Consider the following 26,503-nt stretch of genomic DNA (forward strand, 5'->3'; position numbering starts at 1 on the left):
CTCCGGCTCTGGGGTTCTGTCCTCACGCCGGCGTGGAAACGGTGGCGTTTTACCCCAGAAAAACTGGCGCAAAACGGCCACCGATTCCCCGTTTAGCTGGGGGCTAGCATGCCGACAGCGTCGAACGCCCGGCTCTAGCTGCCCCGGAGGATTGCCGGGTCGAACTGAGTTGATGGAAAAATTGAATTTGTTTCTGCTTTTATGATGTTATCAATTTTAATGGTTTGTGGTAAGGTGGGAGAGGTCGCGCCGTGCACCATGGGGGTGGCTGCTCGCGGACCCGGCCCGCGAGATAGTCCCCCCTTTCCCCCAGCCGGCGCCCCCCCGGACCACCAGCCCACAATGCCCCCAACCCCGAGTAATGCCCCCCCCCCCCCCGCCCACAGATCGGCTCTCCCCCCCCCCCCGCAGATCGGCTCTCCCCCCACCCCCCCGACTGTGGCGGTGCTGCACTGAGTCCGCAGCCGCCTCACCGAGTTCCCAATGGGTGAGACCATGAGAGACCCATGCCGGGAACTCGGGGGTGGAGCATCGGGGGGGGGCCTCAGGCAATGTCCTGAGGCCGTTGATATGGCACGCGAAAGGTCCCCGATTTTGTCGGACACTTGGATTCTCTGGCCGGTCACTGAACGCGATTTTATCGTCGGCAACCGGAGAATCGCGCCCCTGGTGTTTCTGAACAATAGAATTCCAGACTACAGAGGTTACTGTGTACTATACTAGGGAAAGGTAATCAATCTATCAAAGGCTCGTTTGCTCCACTGGGGGGAGAAGTTATGAAGGAGATGGGTTCATGTCTTTCTTTCAATGGTAAAAGTATTTTTTTGGATAAGGGGACAATCTTTTCAGACTGAGAGGAGGAGAAATTTCTTCACCCAGAGAGTTGTGAATCTTTGGAATTCTCTGTCCCATAGGGTTGTGAATCTTTGGAATTCTCTATCCCAGAGTGTTGTGAATCTTTGGAATTCTCTATCCCGTAGGGTTGTGAATCTTTGGAATTCTCTATCCCAGAGGGTTGTGAATCTTTGGAATTCTCTATCCCAGAGGGCTGTGACTCTTTGGAATTCTCTATCCCAGAGGGTTGTGAATCTTTGGAATTCTCTATCCCAGAGGGTTGTGAATCTTTGGAATTCTCTATCCCAGAGGGTTGTGAATCTCTGGAATTCTCTATCCCAGAGGGTTGTGAATCTTTGGAATTCTCTATCCCAGAGGGTTGTGAATCTCTGGAATTCTCTATCCCAGAGGGTTGTGAATCTTTGGAATTCTCTATCCCAGAGGGTTGTGAATCTTTGGAATTCTCTATCCCAGAGGGTTGTGACTCTTTGGAATTCTCTATCCCAGAGGGTTGTGAATCTCTGGAATTCTCTATCCCAGAGGGTTGTGAATCTCTGGAATTCTCTATCCCAGAGGGTTGTGAATCTCTGGAATTCTCTATCCCAGAGGGTTGTGAATCTCTGGAATTCTCTATCCCAGAGGGTTGTGAATCTTTGGAATTCTCTATCCCAGAGGGTTGTGAATCTTTGGAATTCTCTATCCCAGAGGGTTGTGAATCTTTGGAATTCTCTATCCCAGAGGGATGTGGATGCTCCACCGTTGAATATATTTAAGGCTGGGACAGGCAGATTTCTGGTCCCTCGGGAAACTAAGGGATATGGTTTTCCCCGGTCATCTCTCTCCCAATCAGGGCACCACTCAAACATTCTGAGGGGAAACCCCTTAATGGGACGAGACAACAAGCCAGTGAGAGATTGGGAGCTGACAGCCCACATCTGCAGTAAACTGGGAGTGACAAAGCTATAACGAGGCACATCAGGAACAGGCAGCTAACAGTGGACGAATAGCGAGAGCCGTACAACTTTGGGGGAAAGAGAAGATGTGAGCAACATGACTCAACTGGTGTGATCAGTGAGCGAGGAGATGTTTGACACTGAACTCTGGAAATAGCTTTGCATTCCCACTAGATATGTATTAAGGCCCAGATTTGTTTTATTCACCCAGGACATGTGAGCATTGCTGGCAAGGCCAGCATTTATTGCCGACTAGTTGCCCTGGAGAAGCTGATGGTAAGCAACCATCTTGAACCACTGGAGTCCATGCGATGTAGGTGCACCCACATTGCTGTTAGGGTGTGAGTTCCAGGGTGTTAACACATTGGCAGCGATGGAATGAAGATATATTTCCAAGTCAGCATGGTGCGTGATTCGGAGAGGAGCTTGCATGGGCTTGTGTTCCTCTGCATCTCCTGCCCTTGCCCTTCTACATGGTAGAGGTCGCAGTTTTGGAAGATGCCGTCGACGGAATCTTGGCAGAAATGTTCTTAATTACAAAATTAATTCATTATTTCAGTTTGTAACCTGATTTAAATGGAGTACTTAAAATGTGAATTGAATACTTCAAAAAATTAGTTTCTAATTTAGCAGCGCTGTTCAGTGTTACGCATTGTAATTGTCCTCAGGGGAGACTCCAACACAGAGAGACATGCTCGCTAGATAAGTGACTGCGTTATTCCCTTTCTTCGAGACAGATTTCTAGATTGCGAGGTGGGAGGGTCTTCTCTACAATGGTGTGGATTGTTGGAACTTAGTTGATGGAAAAATTGAATTTGTTTCTGCTTTTATGATGTTATCGATTTTAATTGGTTAATGGTAAGGTGGGTGAGGAACTGTCATGGTGGCTGTATGTGACAGAGTACCTTTTCCTGTGGAGTTAATTTCCAAAACGACATGACTAAGATAGATCTGTGATTTGACTGGTTGAAAGATTAGTGGCCGGCAATCTAATGGTCAGTGTTCTACTTGGTTTGGTACGTAGGAATTAGGAGCAGATGTCGGCAATTGAGTCCTTCGAGCCTACTACGCCATTCAATCAGATCATGTCTGATCTCTTCCTGGTCTCACAGCCACCTCCCTACCTGTTCCCTATATCACTTCAACTCATTTTTTGAAATCAGAAATATATCTATCTCCCTCTTGATTCAGACTCCACCGCACTGTGGGACAGCTAGTTCCACAAATTCACCGCCCTCTGCGAGAAGTAGTTCCTCCTCATCTCAGTTCTAAATCTACTGCCTCTAAACCTATATCCGTGACCTCTCGTTCTAGATTGCCCCACAAGGGGGAATGTTTGGTCTACATTTACTTTATCAATACCTTTTAGTATTTTATATACCTCGATCAGATCCCCTCTCATCCTTCTAAACTCCAGCGAGTATAACCCCAAACTGTTTAATCTCTCCTCATACATCAACCCTTTCATCCCCGGAATCAACCCCTTCATTCCCGGAATCAATCTGGTGAACCTCCTCTGAACTGCTTCCAATTCCACCACATCCTTCCTCAAATATGAGACCAAAACTGGACACAATACTCCAGGGGCGCGATTCTCCGACCCCCCCGCTGGGTCGGAGAATCGCCAGGGGCTGGCGTGAATCTTGCCCCCGCCCTGTCCCGAATTCTCTGCCATCAGAGAATTGGCGGGGGCGGGAATCGCGCCGCGCCAGTCGGCGATTCTCCGGCCCGCGATGGGCCGAAGTCCCGCCGCTGTCAACCCTTGCCAGCCGGCGTTGATTGAACCACCTACCTTACCGGCGGGGGCAGACGGCGCGGGCGGGCTCCAGGGTCCTGGGGGGGGTGGCGCGGGGTGATCTGGCCCCGGGAGTGCCCCCACGGTGGCCTGGCCCGCGATCGGGGCCCACCGATCGGCGGGCAGGCCTGTGCCGTGGGGGCACTCTTTTTCTTCCGCCTTCGCCATGGTCTCCCCTGCGCATGCGCGGGGATGCCGTGAGCGTCCGCTGACGCTCCCGCGCATGCGTCGCCCGGCGACGTCCTCTCACCGCCGGCTGGCGTGGCGCCAAAGGCCTTTCCTGCCAGCCGGCGGGTTGGAAATCACTCCGGCACGGTCCCAGCCCCTCAAGGTGAGGGCTTTGACCCTAATGGTGCGGAGAATTCCGCACCTTTGGGGCGGCCCAACGCCGGAGTGGTTCCCGCCACTCCATTACGCCAGAACCCCCCACCCCGCCGGGTAGGGGAGAATCCCGGCCCAGATGTGGTCTCACCAACATCCTGTACAATTGCAACAACACTTCTCTACTTTTATACTCCAGTCCTTTTGCAGTAAACGCTAACATTCATTTGCCTTTCTTATTACATTTTGTACCTGCACACAGACTCTCTTGAGGTTCATGAACAATGACACCCAGATCCCTCTGCCCAGACGCATTTTGAATCTACTTTCCATTTAGATAATAAATTTGCCTGACTATTGTTTCGGCCAAAATGGATAACCTCACACTAACTCCATCTGCCAAATTTTGGCCCAATCTCCTAGCCTATCTATATCCGTCTGTAAAATCTGTATCTCCTCTCAAATAGCTTTCCCACCTATTTTAGTATCATCCACAAACTTTGCTATGTTACACTCTGTCCCTGTTTGCAGATTATTTATGTAGATTGTAAACAGTTGAGGTCGGGGACTGACGCCTGCGGCACCCCACTGGTTACAGTTCACCAGCCAGAGAAGGATCCATTTAACCCGACTCTCTGCTTTCTGCCAGTCGGCCAATCCTCAATCCAATCTAGTACTCTACACCCAATCCCCTGTGATCTCACCTTCTGGATCAGTCTTTTATGCGGCACCTTGTAATAATAATAATAATCTTTATTATTGTCACAGGTAGGTTTACATTAACACGGCAATGAAGTTACTGTGAAAATCCCCGAGTCCCACACTCCGGCGCCTGTTCGGGTACACTGAGGGTGAATTCAGAATGTCCAAATTACCTAACAGCATGGGCGCGATTCTCCACTCCCACGCCGGTTGGGAGAATCGCCTGGGCCGCCAAAATTTCCGGGGACGCCCTCCCGCGATTCTCCCAAGCGGCGGGAACGGCCCGGTCGAGTTTCGCGGGCCGCAGGCCGGAGAATCGCCGGAGACACCGAAAATGGCGATTCTCCGGCACCCCCGCTATTCTGAGGCCCGGATGGGCCGAGCGGCCAGGCCAAAACGGCGGGTTCCCCCCGGCGCCGTCCACACCTGGTCGCTGCAGTCGTGGGCGGTGCGTGAACGCTGGGGGGGTGGCCTGTGGGGGTCAAGGGGGGATCCTGCACCGGGCTTCACCTGGAATGTGGGGTGGCCCGCGATCGGTGCCCACCGATCGTCGGGCCGTCCTCTCTGAAGGAGGACCTCCTTCCTTCCGCGGCCCCGCAAGATCCGTCCCCCATCTTCTTGCGGGGCGGATTTGGACAGGACGGCAACCACACAGGCGTGGGTTGGCGCCGGCCAACCCGCGCATGCGTGGATGACGTCCGTTATGCGGCGCTGGCCGCGTCATCTATGCGACGCCGCTTTTACGCGGGCGACAAGGCCTGGCGCGTGTAGATGACGCGGCCCCGATACTGGCCCATTGTCAGGGCCTGAATCGGTCGGGACCGGGGCCGTTCCGCGCCGTCGTGAACCTCGACGGCGTTCACGATGGCGCGGCCACTTCGGCGTGGGAGTGGAGAATCCCGCCCCATGTCTTTCAGGACTTGTGGGAGGAAATGGGAGCACCCGGAGGAAACCCACGCGGACACGGGGAGAACGTGCAGACTCCACACAGACAGTGACCGAAGCAGGGATCGAACCTGGGACCCTGGAGCTGTGAAGCAACAGTGCTGACCACGGTGCCGCCCATACTGATTCTCCCTGCAGTGAGCTCTGAGTTTCAATCGTGTCATCGTAAAGATGTCTCAAAGCAACCTCCTGGAAAATCTGGAGGAAAACCATTTTGCTGATACCTTAAAAATGTGTTTCTAGTCAAACAGAAATACAGGCTGGATGAAGTTGTGCAAGTTTCTGCCAGATTCATCTGCATATTTGCTTTCTCCAAAGTTTGAACATCAAAGTATTAAAGCACCAAATCACAAACGCAATAAAGTAAATGTTTAATGATTTGTACATCACTGCCTTGAGTATGCATCACTAATAAATGCAAGATCCCCACTTTGATTAAAAAAAATGTAATGAACGTGAACTGCAGAATAGTCAAAGAGCCTTTCAGGATATCACAGGTCATTAAGTGAGTGTGTCTGATATGAGACAAACCTCTATCTGTGCCTCTTTTATAAGTCACATTCGATGCTGTGTAAAATGGCAGAATGTTTGGGGTAGAAAGTAAACAGAGTTGATATTCTTCGAATGAATTTATTCAGCCCAAAACAATGCCGAGTAAATAGATTAAAGGTTGACCAGCTCCCAGCTCCTGATGTTTGAATTGCCAAGCGTTGTTATTTCAGTGTCATTTCAAAGGGCGTGTGCGTTGATAGCTCAGAATTAAGTGCATGACTCATTTTCTTAGTAAATTACGTATGAACAGACGAGCATATGAATAGGAGCAGGAGCAGGCCATTCGGCCCCTCGAACCTGCTCCGCCATTCGATAAGGTTATGGCTAATCTGTTTGCGTTTCGAATTCTACATTCCCGCCTGCCTCCGCTAACCTTTGATTCCCTTGCCGAACAAGAATGTATCCACCTCCGCAGAGTCAGAGAGTTCCAAAGTCGCACAGCCCTCTTGAGAGAAAGAAATTCTTCTCATCACGTTCCTATAAGGGCGACCCGCTCATTTTAAAACACTGCCCCCTAGTTCTGGGCTCATCTGTGGTGTTGTCATAACTATCAGCGTTGCAAGGGTTAATGTAGTGTCGAGAGTAGCCACTAGAGGGAGCTACAGATACAACTATATAAGACAGTGTTGCTAAGCCTTAAGGGGGAAGTGTATGCAGGAGTTAGTTTGTGAAAGTCAGAAGAGTAGATAGTATAATTGAGTGCAGACCATAGTTTAAACCAGTAGTGAGATTAGCTGTAGTTAGATGGTATTAGTCAACTGTGTATTCTTAAGCAGTATGTGTCGAATCCAAGTTCGTAGTGTTCATAAATTTACAGCTCTGTTTAAGTTAAAGCTATTTTGTGGTCTTTCTGAACACTACACCAACCATCCTGAAATAAGCAACACAAAGAACACCACATCACCCACAACAGGAAACATCCTTTCCACACCCACCTTGTCAAGACCATTCAGGAGCTTTTATGCTTCAAGCAAGTCACCCCTCCCTCTTCTAAACTCCAGCAGAAACACGGCCAACCAACCGTTCCTCATCAGACAACCCGCTCACTCCAGGTGTCATTCTACTAAACCTCTGAACCGCCTCAAAGGCATTTACGTCCTTCCTTAAATAAGGAGACTAAAGCTGCACACAGTACTGGCGATGTGGACTCACAGATACCCAGTATAACTGAAGCAGAACATCTTCACTTTCATGTTCACTTCCTCTTGTAACACAGGATAGCCTTCCACTAGCCCCCATGATTACATGTTGTACGTGCGTACTAACGGTTTGTGATTAATGCACGATAACACCTAAATCTCCCCCGCACCTCGGAATTCTGCAACTGTTCCCCGTTTAAGTAAAACTCTTGCTTTCCTTTTATTCCGCCTGCCGAAGTGAACAACTTCACACCGACGGCATCATCGCGGATGAGAGGGAAAGATTTGGAGAGCAGTTGACTGTTAACAGCTCTCCATATTTCCCCGCCCTGCCCATGACAAAGCCTGCCGGGCCCGGAAACTTCCACCCTGAGAGGCTGTCTCCCCTGGCTGGGGAATCCAGAATGTGAGGGTCACAGGTTCAGGATAAGGGGCGTTTAGGACTGAGGTGAGGAGAAATTTCTTCACTCAAAGGGCTGTTAATTCAGTGAAATTCTCCCCCACCGAGGGCTGTGGACGCTCCAAATGTTGAATATATTTAAGGCTGGGATAGACAGATTTTTGGTTCCTAAGGGAATCAAAGGATATGGGGGCTGGGCAGGAATGTGGATTTGGAGCCCAGGATCAGCCATGATTGTATGGAGTGGCGGAGCAGGCTTGATGGGCCAAATGGTCAACCCTTGCTCTTATTTCTTATGTTTCTAAATCCTTTTCTGTGCTAATTAAAGTGAGGACCACAATGCACCTAGTGTCAGCTCTATTCTCCCTCTATTTGGTTCCAACATCATGCCTTATTTCCAATATGTGGGTTCCTGCGGTCATGGTCTCTGTAGATTAATTCACTGAGAGGAATAATTTAGTACAAGTTCATATTGAGGTGCGGAGTTTGTAATTGCCAAATCTCATTTGAAATGAAAATCGCTTGTTGTCGCAAGTAGGCTTCAAATTAAGTTACTGTGAAAAGCCCCATTTATTTTGCTTTGTTTTGTTAACTTGAGTTGTGCAAGGAGTGACACAGTTGCTTGGGTCATGGTAAATGTGGTGGTGAGATATGTTTCTGGAACCCACCCCTTCATTCACCTGAGGAAGGAGCTGTGCTCCAAAAGTGATTCCTAACAAACCTGTTAGACTTGAACCTGGTGTTGGAAGACTTCTTACTATGGTTACTTGGGGTCAATATTGTGCCTGCCTTTACCTTCCTTAATAAACCCCTTTGCTTTACACCATACTCCTCCAGCGTGTATATCTTGATTCACTGTATGGCAACGAGGTAAAAACTTTGCCCGCAGCGAAATGCTGCAAAATTGAGGGGGGAATAAAAGTCGCCCCAAGAAAGGGAGAAGTTCCAGAAAACTTTGTTGAAAAGTCAGGAGCCAGCAATTCATCAAAGAAAAAGTGAGTCAAATTGGAACCTTCTGTCCAGGGGGCTAAGAATCGGAGTCAGTACAGAGAACGGCTCCATTACTACTTCACTGCAAATGAGATCGCTGGTGAAGATAAAGAGAAGGTGATCCTTCTGACAGTCTGTGAGTCTCAAACCTACAACTTGATTCGGAATATGATATCCCCTGAGGCTCTCGATTCAACTAATTGGTCAAACTGAAGAAGGAGCATTTCAACCCAAGGCCCTCAATTATTCTTCAGTGTTACAAATTTAACACAGCTTGACCCTGAAGTGTCCATCTCGGTCTTCATCATCAGATTTTGACAACTCGCTGAGAACTGGGAGTTTGGGACCATGCTTAACGATATGCTTCGCGACCGGTTGGTTTGCGGGATCCAGGATCTCAGTGTGCAAAAGAAGCTTTTGGCCGAGACCATGCTAACACTGGAGAAGACTATTGAGATCATGCAGGCGATGGAGTGTGCAGCAAAAGGCACCAGCGAACTCCAGAAAGTGACTGAAGGGGAAGTAAATTTAGTTTGCAGCGGTATGGCCACGAGGCGAGAGGCAGGGTCGCCAGGCACAGCCATGTACCAGCCCCAGTGCTGGGTAGGGGACCAGAATCAGGGAACTGGGGACCAGCTAGGTCGTCAACCCCAAGTTGAAGAGGACTGCGCTCGTTGCAGAGGGGCCCATCCGCAGGAGAATTGCCTTTGCCGGGAGTTTGTGTGTTTTAAATGCAGTCGGCGAGGCCACATCCAAGCACAATGTCGGACATAAAAAGGAGTGCAGCAATGCAAAAAAGAGCAGCCACAATAGCAGGTCCAGGCAGCAACTGTCCCAAGTGGAAAGGAGCTGTACGGAGGAGCATCAATTAAACATCATCCAAGTGAAAATGACCGATCCTATTCAGATTATCTTGAGCGCGAACGAATAAACCAATATTGACGAGCATTGAACTTCGCACCTTTCCTACATCAGGACAAATGCACTGAAAGGCTATTAATTGTATCAGATACATGCTGGGAAATCTGGCCAGTGTTATGCAGTGTTGTGCTTATAGTGATGTTAACATAGAGTAGTAATGGAAATTGCTAATTAACTGTGACAACTGCTCCTCTCATCAAACAATTAACATACCAAACTTCCTTTGTGCGGCTGGAATCAAATATCAAACAAATGTTAATTAACCTTGACCTACTAGACAGAAATAAATATTTCTGTGAGACTCAGAAATACTTGACAGAACCAAGGCTGAGTATTACTGGCACTGGAAACAATGAAACCACTTAGACACAGACACAAATGCGGAGATCATTGAAAGGGTTTTTTTTTTAATTACCATAAAAGCATGAATAATATAGTGAATAATATAGTTATCCTTCTTCTGTAGTCCCTCAGGATCGAGGATGACTTGCCGCCACTCCGGTTGGCCGGGTTCTGAGATGACAGTTGAGCCCAACGCACGACCTGCAGACTCTGTCACGTGCTTGACGGGTCCTACAGTTATACTGTCCCACAGACAGTCAGAGAAATGCCACACTTATTCACACGGGTCGGTCAACATAATGGCAGCTTGGGTTATTTCCTGTCGTGATTGGACACTGCAAAGGTTACAAACTTGCATAGGTCTACAGGCAGAACTATAGTTTAGCAGTTTCCATTATTCAGCTGTGGTCTCACTTAAGGACTAACATAAAAACCCATCTGGTTCACTAATGTCCTTCAGGGAAGGAAATCTGCCACCCTTACCTGGTCTGGTCTACATGTGACTCCAGATTCACAACAGTGTGGTGGACTCTTAAATGCTCTCAGGTATGGACAATAAATGCTAGCCTAGACAGCGATGCCCACAACCCATGAACAAATGTCCACTCCGCCCTATCCCCTATAACCTAACTTGCACACCCCTGGACACCAAGGGCAACCCACCTAACCCACACAGCTTTGGGCTGTGGTAGGGATCTGGAGCACGCAGTGGAAACCCATGCTGACACGGGGAGAAGGTGCAAACTTCACACAGACAGTGATGCAGGCCGGAACTGACCCCCGGTCCCTGGCACTGTGAGGCAGCAACGCTAACCACTGTGCCACCCATGCCGCTAATGGTGACCATGACAACTATCAGTTAAATAGTTATCGCCCAAGATGACCATAGGCTGCTTTCCCCTTTGAGGGGAAGAGCTGACTGGTGGTGATTTAACCTGAGGAGCACCGTACTTCAGGCGAGGGGCAAATTTGCGAAGGCAGGGTCTTCATGAATAACTTCAGCCGATACGGGGATTGAACCCATGCTATAGGTCTCGCCATGCATCATAAACCAGCTGTCCAGCCAACTAAGCTAACCCGGCCTCCTATCATAGATTAGCGATTCACTAAAGTCCTATGGGTAAGAGAATCTGCCATCCTTATCCGGTCTGGCCTTCATGTGACTCCAGACCCACAGAAATGTGGTTAGCTCTTAATTATCCTTTGAAATGGCCACGCAAGCCACTTAGCTCAAGAGAAATTAGTGATTGCCAAAAGCCCTGCGACGGTCGGATACAAAAATCTGGGGCGTCATTCTCCGACCCCCCAGAGGGTCGGAGAATGGCCGTTGGCCGCCGTGAATCCCGCCCCCGCCGGTTGCCGAAGTCTCCGAAGGGAGAAAAGTCGGCGGGGCGTTAATGGCGCCGCTGCCGCGGAGAATGTCACGGGTCTGCGCAAGGCAGCCGATTTTCGGCCTGCCGATATTCTCCCTTCCGGATGGGCCGAAGTCCCGTCGACGTGATGACCGTTCACGTCGACGTGAATCAAACCTCCCTTTCATCGGCGTGACCCGGTGCTCCAGGCTCACGCCGACCAGCGTGGAGGTGAGTGACGGCCTGGGGGGTTGGCTCTGGGCAGGCAATGGCGTGGCCGCAGTCTGATTGCGTGAGGAGAGGTGTGTCTCGGGTTGTGTGTGTGTGCGGCGGGGGGGGGGGGTGGTTAGAGTAGGCTGGGCTCCGGGGGAGTGCCGGGAGGGGGTCCATGCCGGGGTAGAGGTTGGGGGGGGGGGTCCGTGCCGGGGTGGAGGTTGGGGGTTGGGGGGGGTCCGTGCTGGGGTGGAGGTTGGGGGGGGGTCCGTGCTGGGGTGGAGGTTGGGGGGGGGTCCGTGCTGGGATGGAGGTTGGGGGGGGTCCGTGCTGGGGTGGAGGTTGGGGGGGGTCCGTGCTGTGCCGGGGTGGAGGTTGGGGGGGGTCCGTGCTGGGGTGGAGGTTGGGGGGGGGGATCCGTGCCGGGGTGGAGGTTGGGGGGGGGGTCCGTGCTGGGGTGGAAGTTGGGGGGGGGTCCGTGCCGTGCCGGGGTGGAGGTTGGGGGTTGGGGGGGTCCGTGCTGGGGTGGAGATTGGGGGGGGGTCGGTGCTGGGGTGGAGGTTGGGGGGGGGTCCGTGCCGTGCCGGGGTGGAGGTTGGGGGGGGTCCGTGCTGGGGTGGAGGTTGGGGGGGTCCGTGCCGTGCCAGGGTGGAGGTTGGGTGTTGGGGGGGGTCCGTGCTGAGGTGGAGGTTGGGGGATGTCCGTGCTGGGGTGCAGGTTGGGGGGGTCCGTGCCGTGCCGGGGTGGAGGTTGGGGGTTGGGGGGGGGTCCGTGCTGGGGTGGAGGTTGGGGGGGGGTCCGTGCTGGGGTGGAGGTTGGGGGGGGTCCGTGCCGTGCCGGGGTGGAGGTTGGGGATTGGGGGGGGTCTGTGCTGGGGTGGAGGTTGGGCGGGGGTCCATGCTGGGGTGGAGGTTGGGGGGGGGGGTCCGTGCCGAGCCGGGGTGGAGGTTGGGGGGGGCTCCATGCTGGGTTGGAGGTTGGGGGGGGGGGGTCCGTGCTGGGGTGGAGGTTGGGGGGGGTCCGTGCCGTGCCGGGGTGGAGGTTGGGGGGGTTCCGTGCTGGGGTGGAGGTTGGGGGGGTCCGTGCCGTGCCAGGGTGGAGGTTGGGGGGGTGTCCGTGCTGGGGTGGAGGTTGGGGGGGGTCCGTGCCGTGCCGGGGTGGAGGTTGGGGGTTGGGGGGGGTCCGTGCTGGGGTGGAGGTTGGGGGGGGTCCGTGCTGGGATGGAGGTTGGGGGGGTCCGTGCCGTGCCGGGGTGGAGGTTGGGGATTGGGGGGGGGTCCGTGCTGGGGTGGGGGTTGAGGGGGGGTCCGTGCTGGGGTGGAGGTTAGGGGGGGGTCCGTGCTGGGGTGGAGGTTGGGGGGGGATCCGTGCCGTGCTGGGGTGGAGGTTGGGGGGGGGGTCCGTGCCGTGCCGTGCCGGGGTGGAGGTTGGGGGTTGGGGGGGGTCCGTGCTGGGGTGGAGGTCGGGGGGGGGTCCGTGCTGGGGTGGAGGTTGGGGGGGGTCCGTGCCGTGCCGGGGTGGAGGTTGGGGGGGGTCCGTGCTGGCGTGGAGGTTGGGGGGGGTCCGTGTCGTGCCGGGGTGGAGGTTGGGGGTTGGGGGGGGTCCGCGCTGGGGTGGAGGTTGGGGGGGGTCCGTGCTGGGGTGGAGGTTGGGGGGGGTCAGTGCCGTTCTGGGGTGGAGGTTGGGGGGGGTCCGTGCTGGGGTGGAGGTTGGGGGGGGGGTCCGTGCCGTGCCGGGGTGGAGGTTGGGGGTTGGGGGGGGTCCGTGCTGGGGTGGAGGTTGGGGGGGTCCGTGCTGGGGTGGATGTTGGGGGGGTTCCGTGCCGTGCCGGGGTGGAGGTTGGGGGTTGGGGGGGTCCGTGCTGGGGTGGAGGTTGGGGGGGGTCCGTGCCGTGCCGGGGTGGAGGTTGGGGGTTGGGGGGGGGGTCCGTGCTGGGGTGGAGGTTGGGGGGGGGGGTCCGTGCTGGGGTGGAGGTTGGGGGGGTCCGTGCCGTGCCGGGGTGGAGGATGGTGGGGGGGTCCGTGCCGTGCCGGGGTGGAGGTTGGGGGTTGGGGGGGGTCCTGATGGGGTGGATGTTGGGGGGGGGTCCGTGCCGAGGAGGGGGATGGGAGGGCAAGTGAGTTGGTCCACCTGGCCAGGTGCCAGCCTCCAACAGTTGGACCCATGCGGTCCATGCCACCTGGCTGGGGGGAGGAGGGGATATGGGCAATGATGACATGTCGTCGTTCCCCTCCCCCCCACCAGGCCGTCATGTTTTCAGATCATCCAGCGATGTTGGCCGGCGTGGTGGCAGCCGCTCATGTCTATGTTGCCCTGGATGAGGAGGAGGAGGAGGAGGAGCGTGCCAGAGAGGCGGCGCAGGCTGCCGCAGAGGGGCAGGCGGCAGCCGCCCAGGCTGGAGGGACACCTGACCGACAGGACGAGGAGGGGGAGGAGTACGTCGCGGCCCCACGGCAACGGAGGCACCCGAGGGCGCCCCGTGTGTACCGGCCCCGGCAGTCATACCAGGATCTCACGGACCGGGAATGCAGGAGGAGACTCCGGATGAGCCGGGAAACCGTGGCACACATCTGCCACCTGCTGGCACACCTGTCACCGCGTGGCACTGGCGGGGGACACCCTCTCCCCGTGTCCGTCAAGGTTACGGTGGCCCTGAACTTTTATGCAACGGGGTCATTCCAGGCACCGAGTGGGGACCTGTCCGGCATATCGCAGACATCGGTGCACCGGTGCATCCGGGCAGTGACAGATGCCCTATATGCCATGGCGCACCGCTACATCCGCTTCCCCGTGGACCGGGCCAGCCAAGATGCCCGGGCCGTGGGCTTCTCTACCGTGGCCGGGTTCCCCATGGTCCAGGGCGCGATCGATGGGATGCACGTCGCCGTGCGGCCACCTGCAGATAACAGGGCCGTGTTCACTAATAGGAAGGGGACCTATTCGATGAACGTACAGGTGGTCTGCGACCACCGCATGATGATCCTGCACGTCTGCGCCCGTCACCCAGGCAGTGTACACGACTCATTCGTGTTGTCGCGGTCATCCATCCCCGGCATGTACGAGGGACGCCATCCCCGGCTGAGGGGCTGGTTGCTGGGCGACAGGGGCTACCCATTGCGATCGTGGCTGGTGACGCCTATACGGAGGCCACGCAGTGAGGCGGAGAACCGCTACAATGATGCCCATGTAGCGACAAGGGGAGTGATCGAGAGGTGCTTTGGCGTGCTGAAGATGCGTTTCAGGTGCCTGGACCTCTCTGGGGGCGCCCTCCAGTATCGGTCAGATAGGGTCGGCCGCATCATTGTGGTGTGCTGCGTCCTGCCCAACATAGCCCAGCAGAGGGGCGATGTGCCGCAGGCAGAGGAGGGCGGAGTGGAGGAGCAGCAGGAAGAGGCCCAGTCCTCCCCAGATGAGGGGGATGGGGGCAATGGTCAGGGCAGACGGGGTAGACACAGGCGGGTGGCTGTCCACCGTTACCGGCTGGCCCAGCGGGCACGGGACAGACTGATAGACGCCCGCTTCACTGACTAGATGGGCGTGGGAATCGGGTAGTATGGCCACAGACCGCACACCATGGCAACAGCTGACCACCCACACCCCCCACCCATCAACCCACCCAGCACCCTCACCCCCCTCCCCAACCCCACCCACCCCACCCGCATGCACACCACCCCCCCCCCCCCATTGCCGATCCACCTGCGGCACAACGGGCCGGGCTCACACAGTTGCGGGTGGACGCGTGTCTATCGCAGGCCATGGAGGATGATGACAACCCGCCCTGCGATGAGCTCCTGGCTCTACATCGTTGGACTATGTCTGACCCATGGCCACAGTACCACCATCCACCTGGACCATCCCTGTATGCGGCTGTGACACTGCAGAGCACGGTCCCGTCCTCTGCCCGGGGGATGTTGATGGCGGCCCAGGGGGAAGGGGGCAGACTCACCTGGGGCTGAGGTAAGACCACCCCTCACACACACACTTGCGCTCAACGTACATGACACCCCCGCACACTTTGGACAGAGCACAAAGGCAGCTTCGGTAGGTGTAACATCGACTTTAATAACCAAAGGAGTTCATGCACGTGCCCTAGCCCCTAAAACTCATCTGTGCCCTGCACCCGTGCCAACTTACTCAGTGTCTAATTGTTTGGCCTTACGGGCCCTTTGACTACGTCTACGTGGTTCCCCAGACGGTACAGCAGAACTGGAGGTGGACTCCTGTGATTCCTGCCCTCTGACACTGGATCCCTTTGGCGGCCGTTTCCTGGGGCGTCCTGGCCTAGATGGGCCAGTCTGCGGCCCGGGCGACTGGGATGGCGAGCTGCCAGCCTGTCCTGCCCGTTGCCCACCCGATGCACCTGGGACGGAAGGGGGGGAGTCCGAGGTGTCGCGGTGTACCGGGACCTCCCCTACAGAGGGAGCCGGGACGGACCACACCACCTCCTCCTCCCTCGGGGTGCCCGATGGCCCCCAGGCCTCTACATGGGTGGGGGATGCGAACGGACTGGCCATCCGACGCCCCCCCCCGACATCTGGCGCTGCCAGTCCTGGAGGCCCGTGCTGGTATCGACAGGGGTCTGCAGGTTTGCAGCCATGGAGCCCAGGGGGTTGGCAAACCCTGTCTGTGACAGTGCGACGCCGGCTCGCACATGGCCACTGGCGCCGATGCCCTCAGCGATGGCCTGCAGAGACTGGGCCATGGCCGGCTGAGACTGGGCCATGGCCTGCAGAGACTGGGCTATGGCCTGCTGAGACTGGGCCATGGCCGGCTGAGACTGGGCTATGGCGTGCTGAGACTGGGCTATGGCGTGCAGAGACTGGGCTATGGCGTTGAGCGCCTCTGCCATCTGGCGCTGGCACTGGCTCATGGCCTCCTGTGAGAGGGCAGCCATTTCCTGGGCCACAGACGCCGCCTGCACGGAAGGCCCCTGGCCTCGCAAACCGTTCCCCATGTCTGACACCGTCGCACCCATTGCCTCCACCGCGGACGCCACCCGTGCGGTGTCAGCCTGGGTGGCACGCATGACCGGCACCACTCCCAGCTCCTGGACGCGGGTAGACTCCTCCACCTGTGACCGCAGCCGCCGCAAGCCGCCCGTCACCCTCTTCGCTCGTCTCCAGGTCGGTGGTTGCATCGGATCTATGTGTGGGTGTGGTAACTGCAGGAACCCGGGATCCATCTGGGCGGCAGATGTTCGCTTGGGCTGGGCTGCCCTCCGACCGCCCGGTCCCTCTGCTGCTCCTACCTCCACCTGCTGTACCGGGACGGCTGTGTTGTACGCACCAGTGAGTGTACCAGACGCCTCATCACTAAAGTGCCCAACCGTGGTGAGTGTTTCTGCGATGGTGGAGGGTGTTTGTGAAAGCAGTGGCGTTGTGTCGTGCTCTTCGTCCCACTCTGAGTCCATGGCACTTTGGGGTGGGGGTTCGTCTCCACCCATCCACTCTGAGTCACTGTCCGGTATTTCGTCTTCCTGGGTAGTGCTGTCCCGGGTAGGGGTGTCCTGGGTAGTGGTGTCCTGGGTAGTGGTGTCCTGGGTAGTGCTGTCCTGGGTAGTGGTGTCCTGGCTCGGATGTGATGGGGGCCTGTGGCTACCCCCCTCGTCGCTGGGTGGTCGCTCCCGCACGTGACGGGGGTGTCGTCTCCCTGTTGCTCCAGGTCTCTCCGTCTCCCGTGGTGTGCGAGGGGCATCCTGCGGGCGTCACATGCTGGAGGGTCCGGGTCTCTCCGTCTCCCGTGGTCTCCGAGGGGAATCTTGCGGCGTCGCATGCTGGAGGGTCCGGGTCTCTCCGTCTCCCGTGGCCTCCGAGGGGCATCCTGCGGGCGTCGCATGCTGGAGGGTGCGGGTCTCTCCGTCTCCTGTGGTCTCCGAGGGGCATCCTGCGGGCGTCGCATGCTGGAGGGTGCGGGTCTCTCTGTCTCCTGTGGTCTCCGAGGGGCATCCTGCGGGCGGTCTGCATCTGCGGGGATGGGTGCCTGGACGTTTGCTCCTGCGATACACAATGAAGCATGCATGGTTAGACATCAGGCAGTGATCAGGTGATACGGGGGAGGGGAATATAGGGGAGGGGGGATATGGGGACGGGCTGTCGGTGGCTCACTCGCTTGTACGCCCCCGACCTCTGCATCAGCAACCTCCCGGTCCTCAGGTCCGCCAGCCAGTTCCAGGGCCCTTTCCTCGTGTATGGTCGGTGGCCTCTCATCAGCGGGGCCTCCTCCAGTCCTCACATGCTCCCTATTGTTGTGTGCGCGCTTCTCCTGTGGGGGGGGGGGGGGGCAGGGGTAAAAGGCAACAGTGTTAGGCAGGTATATAAATGCACGCCATCGGTTGCGCGTGCATTGCAGAGGTTAAGGTTAGGGCTGGATTCACTTGGGGATATGGGGGATATGGGGGAGGGGGGGATATGGGGGAGGGGGGATATGGGGGAGGAGGGAAAAGGGGGATATGGGGGATATGGGGGAGGGGGGATATGGGGAAGGGGGGATATGGGGGAGGGGGATATGGGGGATATGGGGAGGGGGGGATATGGGGGAGGGGGGATATGGGGAGGGGGGATATGGGGAGGCTCACCCTGCCTGCTCTGACGAGGTCGTTCACCTTCTTGTGGCACTGGGTGCCTGTCCGTGGTGTCTGGGCCACAGCGGTGACGGCCTCTGCCACTTCCCTCCACAGACGCCGGCTGTGGCGTGGGGCAACTCTGCGGCCGTGCCCGGGATACAGGGCGTCCCTCCTCTGCTCCACCGCGTCCAGGAGCGCCTCCACATCGCGTGACTCGAACCTCAGGGCTGAGCGACGGCCAGCCATCCAGTCGGGTGTTGCGGTCGGGTGTTCCGGTCGGGTGGGGGGGAGCAGCGCGGCCTTATGAGCCGTCACGCCGTGCAGCGCGTATGACGCTGCACGGCGTGAACCACTGCGCAAGCGCGGATCCCGTTACGTCGCTGCTAGCCCATTTCGGGCCGGAGACTATCGACCCATTTTTCCGACGTGACGCAAGTCGGATTTGCGCCGTTTTTTGCGCCGATCGGCGGACTTTCCGCCGATAACGGAGAATTTCACCCCTAATGTGGCACATGGAATTAGTCAGACTGGCTGTTAGTGGCCAGAATTTCACAGTCAGAAGAAAGTTACCCACAAAGATCAAGCGATCTCTATGACATGGATTTCCCTTTTCCAGTTCGAAATTATCTTTTCAGGGCCAGAGATGGCATTCTGTAGTAATTGTAAACTTACTACCCAGTTAAAAACCCAGTTAAACCTCACAACAAGGACTTTGTTTGTTAGGGTTTTACAGCAGAACTAATAGCAGGACATTTTCATCAGTTCAGTGATTTCTAATTGACTGTAGACTGAGGGATTTTGAATTGCCCCACCTCTGGAGAATCTTGGAATCGCTGACAGTAATGTCTGGTTTTCTGTGTTTAACCCTTGCAGGTGCAGATTATCATAGAATTTACAGTGCAGGCCATTCGGCCCATCGAGTCTGCACCGGCTCGTGGAAAGAGCACCCTACCCAAGGTCAACACCTCCACCCTATCCCCATAACCCAGTAATCTCACCCAACACTAAGGGCAATTTTGGACACTAGGGGCAATTTATCATGGCCAATCCACCTAACCTGCACATCTTTGGACTGTGGGAGGAAACCGGAGCACCCGGAGGAAACCCACGCACTCACGGGGAGGATGTGCAGACTCCGCACAGACAGTGACCCAAGCCGGAATCGAACCTGGGACCCTGGAGCTGTGAAGCAATTGTGCTATCCACAATGCTACCGTGCTGCCCAGAGGTTGCGGTCAGTTTCGCAGAAGCGATAACGATGAATGCTGACCGTTTCACCGTCATTGCGCCGCAAAATTGTGGCCAGAATCTCCCAGCTATTGCACAACTTAAAGGGGATCATTTCTGAAGGCGGAGCGGGTTCAGTGTAATGAACTCCACTCAATTATATTATAGACCAAAATTACTGAAGATCCCTCCTACTCGGCAGAAATATGCAAATGCGAACAATCTCATTATTACACTGGAGACCTGTCAATTCGTGAAAAAAGAATTCTGTTGACATAAACATCTGGTTCATTTCTGAAGAGCCCCAGAGAATGAGTTTGTGTTAAGTTTCCTGCTGACTGGGATTAGCATTGTCTTTGGTGCTTGGTACCGACCTTAAGCAGTCAATAGCGCTTTTAATTTCACAAGGGGTTTCACTGGGAATTGATCCATGTGAAATTTCCGAAACCTCATCCGTTTGGGCTGCGTGCAAATTCGGGTCCATCAGTGCAGACTGGGAGGGAAGCCAGTTACTTCTTTGCCTTACCTGATGCGTTGGGTTTGTGTGAGAAAGTAATGAGATAATCCAAAGCCTAAGAGTTCCTCAAACAAATGTGAATAACTTTTCTGCATCGCCTAAACTGTGGGGATGTTGGGGGTGGAAGGGGGCATTGTTTAACACTGGAAGTCTCCTGCCCATTTCCATGATTTCTCCCTAATACAATGGCTGAAATCTTCTGTACTTTGAACAATTTTGAGCATTGGGGGCCATTCCCAGATCCCAATCCCACTCGTAGTAGTGCGCCACCGGCACGTCCATTCAGGGTGACCAACTCTTAGGAAACTGTTGTGGTGATATTTGCGTGAAATAATCTCAGGAGACTCGGGTGCAGCGCGATCATTTATTATTGCGACATATGCATCAGAGGGACCTCTGAAGCAGTACTCTGCCTGTCCACAGACTTTTAGTACCTTTTATACATAGAAAGTCAGGTACACAGAACGTTGTTTAGATTCCAATGCTGGCTGCATATAGGTTTAAATTAAACAGGTATCTTTGGTTCCAGGTGGTGCATAGTACACGAGGTAGGGTATCTCCTACCTCAGGCATTATCTGCCCTCCCCTTTCTTCCCAGAGGCTGCACCTAATCTGTCTCGATGTCTATTCTCTCTACAATAAACAGACACGGCCTTGCACCGGGGCGTTTTGCTAATTCAAGTTCTGGAGGAGTACGAGGCTCGACTGACAGCTTATCCAATTGATATGAGCCCCAGGATGTAAAGATTGAGCAGTTCCAGCCAACACAAACATGTAGCCAGTGGCGACTTTTACTCCAAATGCATGAATATTGGTTATAATCCTTTTGATAAATTCATCTTACTTTAATTAGTTTATTGTCCTTAACAAGATAAAATAAGGGACAATTTGAACGTGGGACCAAGGGATGGGATGGGGTGGGGGTTTGCTGATGACTATAAGAGCGGGTGGGGCTGGGGGCTGGTGACTTCCAGGCTCAGTCTCCCACAGGCTGATGTAGAAAGGAGGTGCAAAAGTGACATAGGAACATAGGAAATAGGAGCAGGATCAGGCCATTCAGCCCCTCAAGCCTGCTCAACCAGTCAACTAGATCACAGCGGATCCTCTGCCTTAATGCCATTTTCCCACACTATCGCCATATTCCATGATATCTTTAATATCTAGAAACCAATCGATCTCCGTCTTGAATATACTCAATGCCTGAGGCTCTGCAGTCGTCTGGGGTGGGGATTCCACCCTTTGTGTGAAGAAATTCCTCCTCATCTCAGTCCTAAACAGCCAACTTCTTCACCTGAGTCTGATTCCTCTGGCTCTACTCCTCTCCCAACCCCCGGCCAAGGGAAGCATCCTTCCAGCGTCTGCACGAACGAGCCCTGTAAGAGCTTTCAGCGCTTCATTGAGATCGCCTTGCGTTCAGCCAAACCCCAGAGAATACAGGTCCCGCCCGACTCCTCAGTCCCTCTTCATACCACAATCCCACCAGTTTAGTGATCAGCCTGATCAACCTTTGCTGTGCTCCCTCTATGGCAAGTGTATCCTTCCTTCGATAAAGAGACCAAAACTGTGCACAACATTCGAGCTGTGGTCACACCAAGGCTCTACATAATTACAGCAAGACATAAGTGCTCCTGTACTCAAATCCTCTTGCAAAGAAGGCTGACGAACCATTTGCCTTCCTAACTGCTTGCTGAACCTGCGTGTTAGCTTTCAGTGACTCATGGACAAGGATCCCTTTGGACAGCAACACTTCCCACTATCTCCCTATTTAAGAAATATTATATTTTCTATTTTCCTTACCAAACTGGATGACTTGAATAGTTTCCACATTGTATTCCATCTGTCATGTTCTTGCCCACTCACTCAGTCTGTCTAAATCCCCTTGAAGCATCTTTGTATCCTCCCCACAGCTTTCATTCTCACCGGGTTTTGTGTCGTCAGCAAACTCGGAAATATTACATTTGGTCCCCAAATCCAAATCATTGATATAGATTGTGAATAGCTGGGGCCCAAGCACAGATCCTTGCGGTCCCCGTACTGGTCACCAGCCTCCCATCCTGGGACTGTCCCATTTTTCCTTACTCTCTGTTTTCTGTCCATTAACCAATCCTCAATCCATGCAAGTATATTAACCCCAGCGCCATGATCTCTAATTTTGTTGGCTAATCTCCTGCCTGGGATTATCAAAAACGTTCTGAAAATCCAAATGCACCACATCCAATATCCTATGTTGTTAACATATGGAACAGTGGAGTGGACTCGATGGGCCGAATGGCCTTACTTCCGCTCCTATGTCTTATGCAACGATCTGCCTGGACTGTACGCAGAACAATATTTTCTCTGTACCTCGGTACACGTGACAATAAATCAAAATCCACTAGTCGTCATCCCCCCTTATCTATTCTGCTAGTTACATTCCCAATAAACTCCTCATAGGTTTGTCAAACATGATTTGCCTTTCAGAAATCTATGTTGACTCTGCTCAATCCTAGCATTGTTTCCCAAGTGTCAAGTTATCACATCCCTGATAATAGATTCCAGCATTTTCCCTACTGTTCATGTCAGGCTAACAGTCCGTAGTTCCCTCTTTTCCGAAACAATGGGGTTACATTTTCTACCTTCCAATCAGCAGGAACCATTCCAGGATCTATAGAATTTTGGAAGATGTCCCCAATGCATCCATTATCTGTACCGCCACCTATGTCAACGCTCAGGGATATAGATCATCAGCTGCAGGATATTTATCAACCTTCAGTCCCATTAATTTCTCCAGTACTACTTTTATCACTAATACCAATTTCTTTCAGCTTCTCATTCCCGCTAGTTCTCTGGTTTTCTTGTATTCCTGGGAGAGCTTCTTCCATGAAGACAGACATAAAGGACGGGTTTCCCGCCCCGCCGCGCCAGATTTCTGGTTCAGCACGCCGTCGGGATTCTCCGTTTCGCCGGCTGGTCAATGGGGTTTCCCATTGTGGGGCAGCCCCGCGCCGTCGGGAACCCCCCGGGCTGCCGGCAAAGTGGAGCATCCTGACGGTGGAGAATCCAGCCCAAAATATTTGATTTGTTTCTTCTGTCTCTACCTGTAGTGGGCCCACATTTGTCCTTGTTAATGTTTTCCTTTCTACCTACCTAACAAAGCTTTTACAGAATGGTTTTATGTTTCCCGCTCATTTACGTTCCGGCAGGGCAGTCAAAAAGCAGGATGATTCATAGAGATAAAGATCAGATGGTTGCCCATTGCTGCAGGAGCTGGCAGCCTTCATTATCTCCCACTGAAATCTTGGCTGAGGCCCAAGCAGTAGGAGGTCAATGGAGATGGCATTTTAACCAGGGGATATCGGCCACTACATGGGTCCCAGCAAAGTTGGGGACATCAGACTCCGGGAGATGCTGAGGCAATGGCAAGCCTCAGATCCAGGAAGATAGCAGCCTTGTCATTTTTCTTTATTGAAGCTCAAACCGGTCACATCCCCAGCCTCCAGTCCTGCAGCCCCCGCCTCCTCGTTGCTGGCAGTGCTGACACAGAAGGGGGGGTCCGCGCGACCCCCTTGGAAGAGGCCATTGCTGTGGTACAGAGTAGATAGGGGAAAACTGTTTCCGCTGGTGCAGTGGTCGAGAAAGATTGGCAAGAGTAGCAATGGAGACGCGATGGGGGAAAAAATGTTTACACCGCGAGCGTTTCGGTAGTAGGGAAGATGCTGGAATCTATCATCAAGGAAGAAATAGCGAGGCATCTGGATGGAAATTGTTCCATTGGGCAGACGCAGCATGGGTTCATAAAGGGCAGGTCATGCCTAACTAATTTAGTGGAATTTTTTGAGGCCATTAACAGTGCGGTAGATAACGGGGAGCCAATGGATGTGGTATATCTGGATTTCCAGAAAGCCTTTGACAAGGTGCCACACAAAAGGTTGCTGCATAAGATAAAGATGCATGGCATTAAGGGGAAAGTAGTAGCATGGATAGAGGATTGGTTAATTAATAGAAAGCAAAGAGTGGGGATTAATGGGTGTTTCTCTGGTTGGCAATCAGTAGCTAGTGGTGTCCCTCAGGGATCAGTGTTGGGCCCACAACGGTTCACAATTTACATAGATGATTTGGAGTTGGGGACCAAGGGCAATGTGTCCAACTTTGCAGACGACACTAAGATAAGTGGTAAAGCAAAAAGTGCAGAGGATACTGGAAGTCTGCAGAGGGATTTGGATAGGCTAAGTGAATGGGCTATGGTCTGGCAGATGGAATACAATGTTGACAAATGTGAGGTTATCCATTTTGGTAGGAATAACAGCAAAAGGGATTATTATTTAAATGATAAAATATTAAAACATGCTGCTGTGCAGAGAGACCTGGGTGTGCTAGTGCATGAGTCGCAAAATGTTGGTTTACAGGTGCAACAGGTGATTAAGAAGGCAAATTGAATTTTGTCCTTCATTGCTAGAGGGATGGAGTTTAAGACTAGGGAGGTTCTGCTGCAATTGTATAAGGTGTTAGTGAGGCCACACCTGGAGTATTGTGTTCAGTTTTGGTCTCCTTACTTGAGAAAGGACATACTGGCACTGGAGGGTGTGCAGAGGAGATTCACTAGGTTAATCCCAGAGCTGAAGGGGTTGGATTACGAGGAGAGGTTGAGTAGACTGGGACTGTACTCGTTGGAATTTAGAAGGATGAGGGGGGATCTTATAGAAACATATAAGATTATGAAGGGAATAGATAGGATAGATGCGGGCTGGTTGGTTCCACTGGCGGGTGAAAGCAGAACTAGGGGGCATAGCCTCAAAATAAGGGGAAGTAGATTTAGGACTGAGTTTAGGAGAAACTTCTTCACCCAAAGGTTTGTGAATCTATGGAATTCCTTGCCCAGTGAAGCAGTAGAGGCTCCTTCATGAAATGTTTTTAAGATAAAGATAGATAGTTTTTTGAAGAATAAAGGGATTAAGGGTTATGGTGTTCGGGCCGGAAAGTGGAGCTGAGTCCACAAAAGATCAGCCATGATCTCATTGAATGGTGGAGCAGGCTCGAGGGGCCAGATGGCCTACTCCTGCTCCTAGTTCTTATGTTCTTATGTTTAAGATCCGGAATGCACTGCCTGAGAGTGGGGCGGGGACAGGTTGAACTGAGGTATTTGAGAGGGAGTTAGATGGTTATCTGAAAAAGAAGAATGTGCAGGGTTATGGGGAGAAGGCAGGGGAATGGCAGTCGGGGCATTGCTCATTCAGAGGTGCCGACGCATAGGGCCGAATGGTCTCCTGTGCTGTAACGATCCCGCAATTCCTGTAAAAATAGACACCGATAGATTTCTTAAATATCTTTATCGCCTTCTGTTGGTGAGAGATGGCATTCCCACCTCCGGGGAAAAACGCGTTAAAGCTGCCTCAGTGGGCCTGGGAAGATTCGAGGCCATCGAACCCCTTTGATTTCGAAGTAGGAACAGGGCGTTAATCTGCTTCTTTTCGTTGCAGGCATCTCCAGCTGCTCTGGCAAAGAGTGTCCTTGCTGAAGTCCCGAATCAAGTGGTGGACTATTACAATGGAAAAGCAATCCCGCCAAAATGTCTGTCGGATTATGAGTCTTCCCGAACACTTGCACCGTAATACTTTAGTGAACTTTTACCTAGTACAAACTATGATGCATAGCACGTCTCAGTGACTTTTAAAATGAATGAGAGAAAATATTTTGCATGTGTAGCCACAAGGCTTGCATTCTCCTAACCTGTTGTACCGTTGACAGATTTTTACGAGATCGACTACTTTGCATAACAGCATGTCGCCTTCAGACGTATCGGTATCTGTTTTTTTATACAAGTTTATTGGGATTTTACTAAATTTCTTAATATTCTTACACTGTAAAGCATTTTGGAACATTTATTGAAAGTTGATAGTGAGCAGTATTGGCTCCATCTGTTACTAGTGATGGATTTTTCAGATGCATGGACTGTCTTTTGCATGTCTATAATAAAATGACACTGTTTTCCAACTTTTGTCCTTTTCTTATGTGGTCGCAAGCGCTCAGCAAAGGCAGTTAACACGGTGTCAATTCAATCTTGTGACAAAAAAGAGTTGGACAACTGTCTGCCAAAGGATGTAATTTAAGGGACAGGCAAAGGCAGGAGTGCTCCAAGGGATCTGGAAATGCAATGGCCCTATTGCTGTGAGGGCCATGCAAATGCCGTCTCTGTATTGAATAATATAAATTGGAATGTTGTTTTGATACTCTGGAGCTTCACTTTTCAAGAGTTGAGGTAAAATCATCAGAATCATCACTGGACACATTGCACAGTCTCAGATGGCTGAAGAGAGTCGGCCATCTTGGTACCGCTCCCATCCCTGAGTCAAAAGGTTCTGGGTTAGTGGCCCCATTCTACAGCACAGAAGTCGGGCCCGACAACCCCATTGCAGTACTGAGGGAGTTCTGCATTGTTGGAGGCGCTGCCTTTTGATTTAGATTTATGGTTTATATTTATGGCCGGCACGGTGGCACAGTGGTTAGCACTGCTGCCTCCCAGCACCAGGGACCCCAGTTCAATTCCAGCCTTGTGTGACTGTCTGTGCGGAGTCTGCACGTTCTCCCCGTGTCTGCGTGGGTTTCCTCCGGGTGCTCCGGTTTCCTCCCACAGTCCAAAGATGTGCAGGTTAGGTGGATTGGTCATGCTTAAATGCCCCTTAGCGTAGATTAGGTTAAGGGGTTACAGAGAAATATACAAAATAGGAGCAGGAGGAAGCCATTCGGCCCTTCGAGCCTGCT

General features: G+C 53.2%; 1 protein-coding gene across 7 annotated transcripts in view; it reads left to right on the forward strand.

The window, feature by feature from the left end:
- LOC140425604 (copine-4) overlaps positions 1-25,735 on the forward strand; it is a 620,467-nt gene extending 594,732 nt beyond the window's left edge. For all 7 annotated transcript variants that reach the window (XM_072510092.1, XM_072510095.1, XM_072510090.1 and 4 more), the window contains one exon: positions 25,222-25,735. In XM_072510092.1, the coding sequence (XP_072366193.1) occupies positions 25,222-25,353 (132 nt within the window). In that variant the 3' untranslated portion in view covers positions 25,354-25,735. The remainder of the gene's footprint in view (positions 1-25,221) is intronic.
- Positions 25,736-26,503: the final 768 nt, after the last annotated feature.

Source organism: Scyliorhinus torazame, chromosome 6 (genome assembly GCF_047496885.1).
Source record: "Scyliorhinus torazame isolate Kashiwa2021f chromosome 6, sScyTor2.1, whole genome shotgun sequence".
In the NCBI taxonomy this organism is placed as follows: Eukaryota; Metazoa; Chordata; class Chondrichthyes; order Carcharhiniformes; family Scyliorhinidae; genus Scyliorhinus; species Scyliorhinus torazame.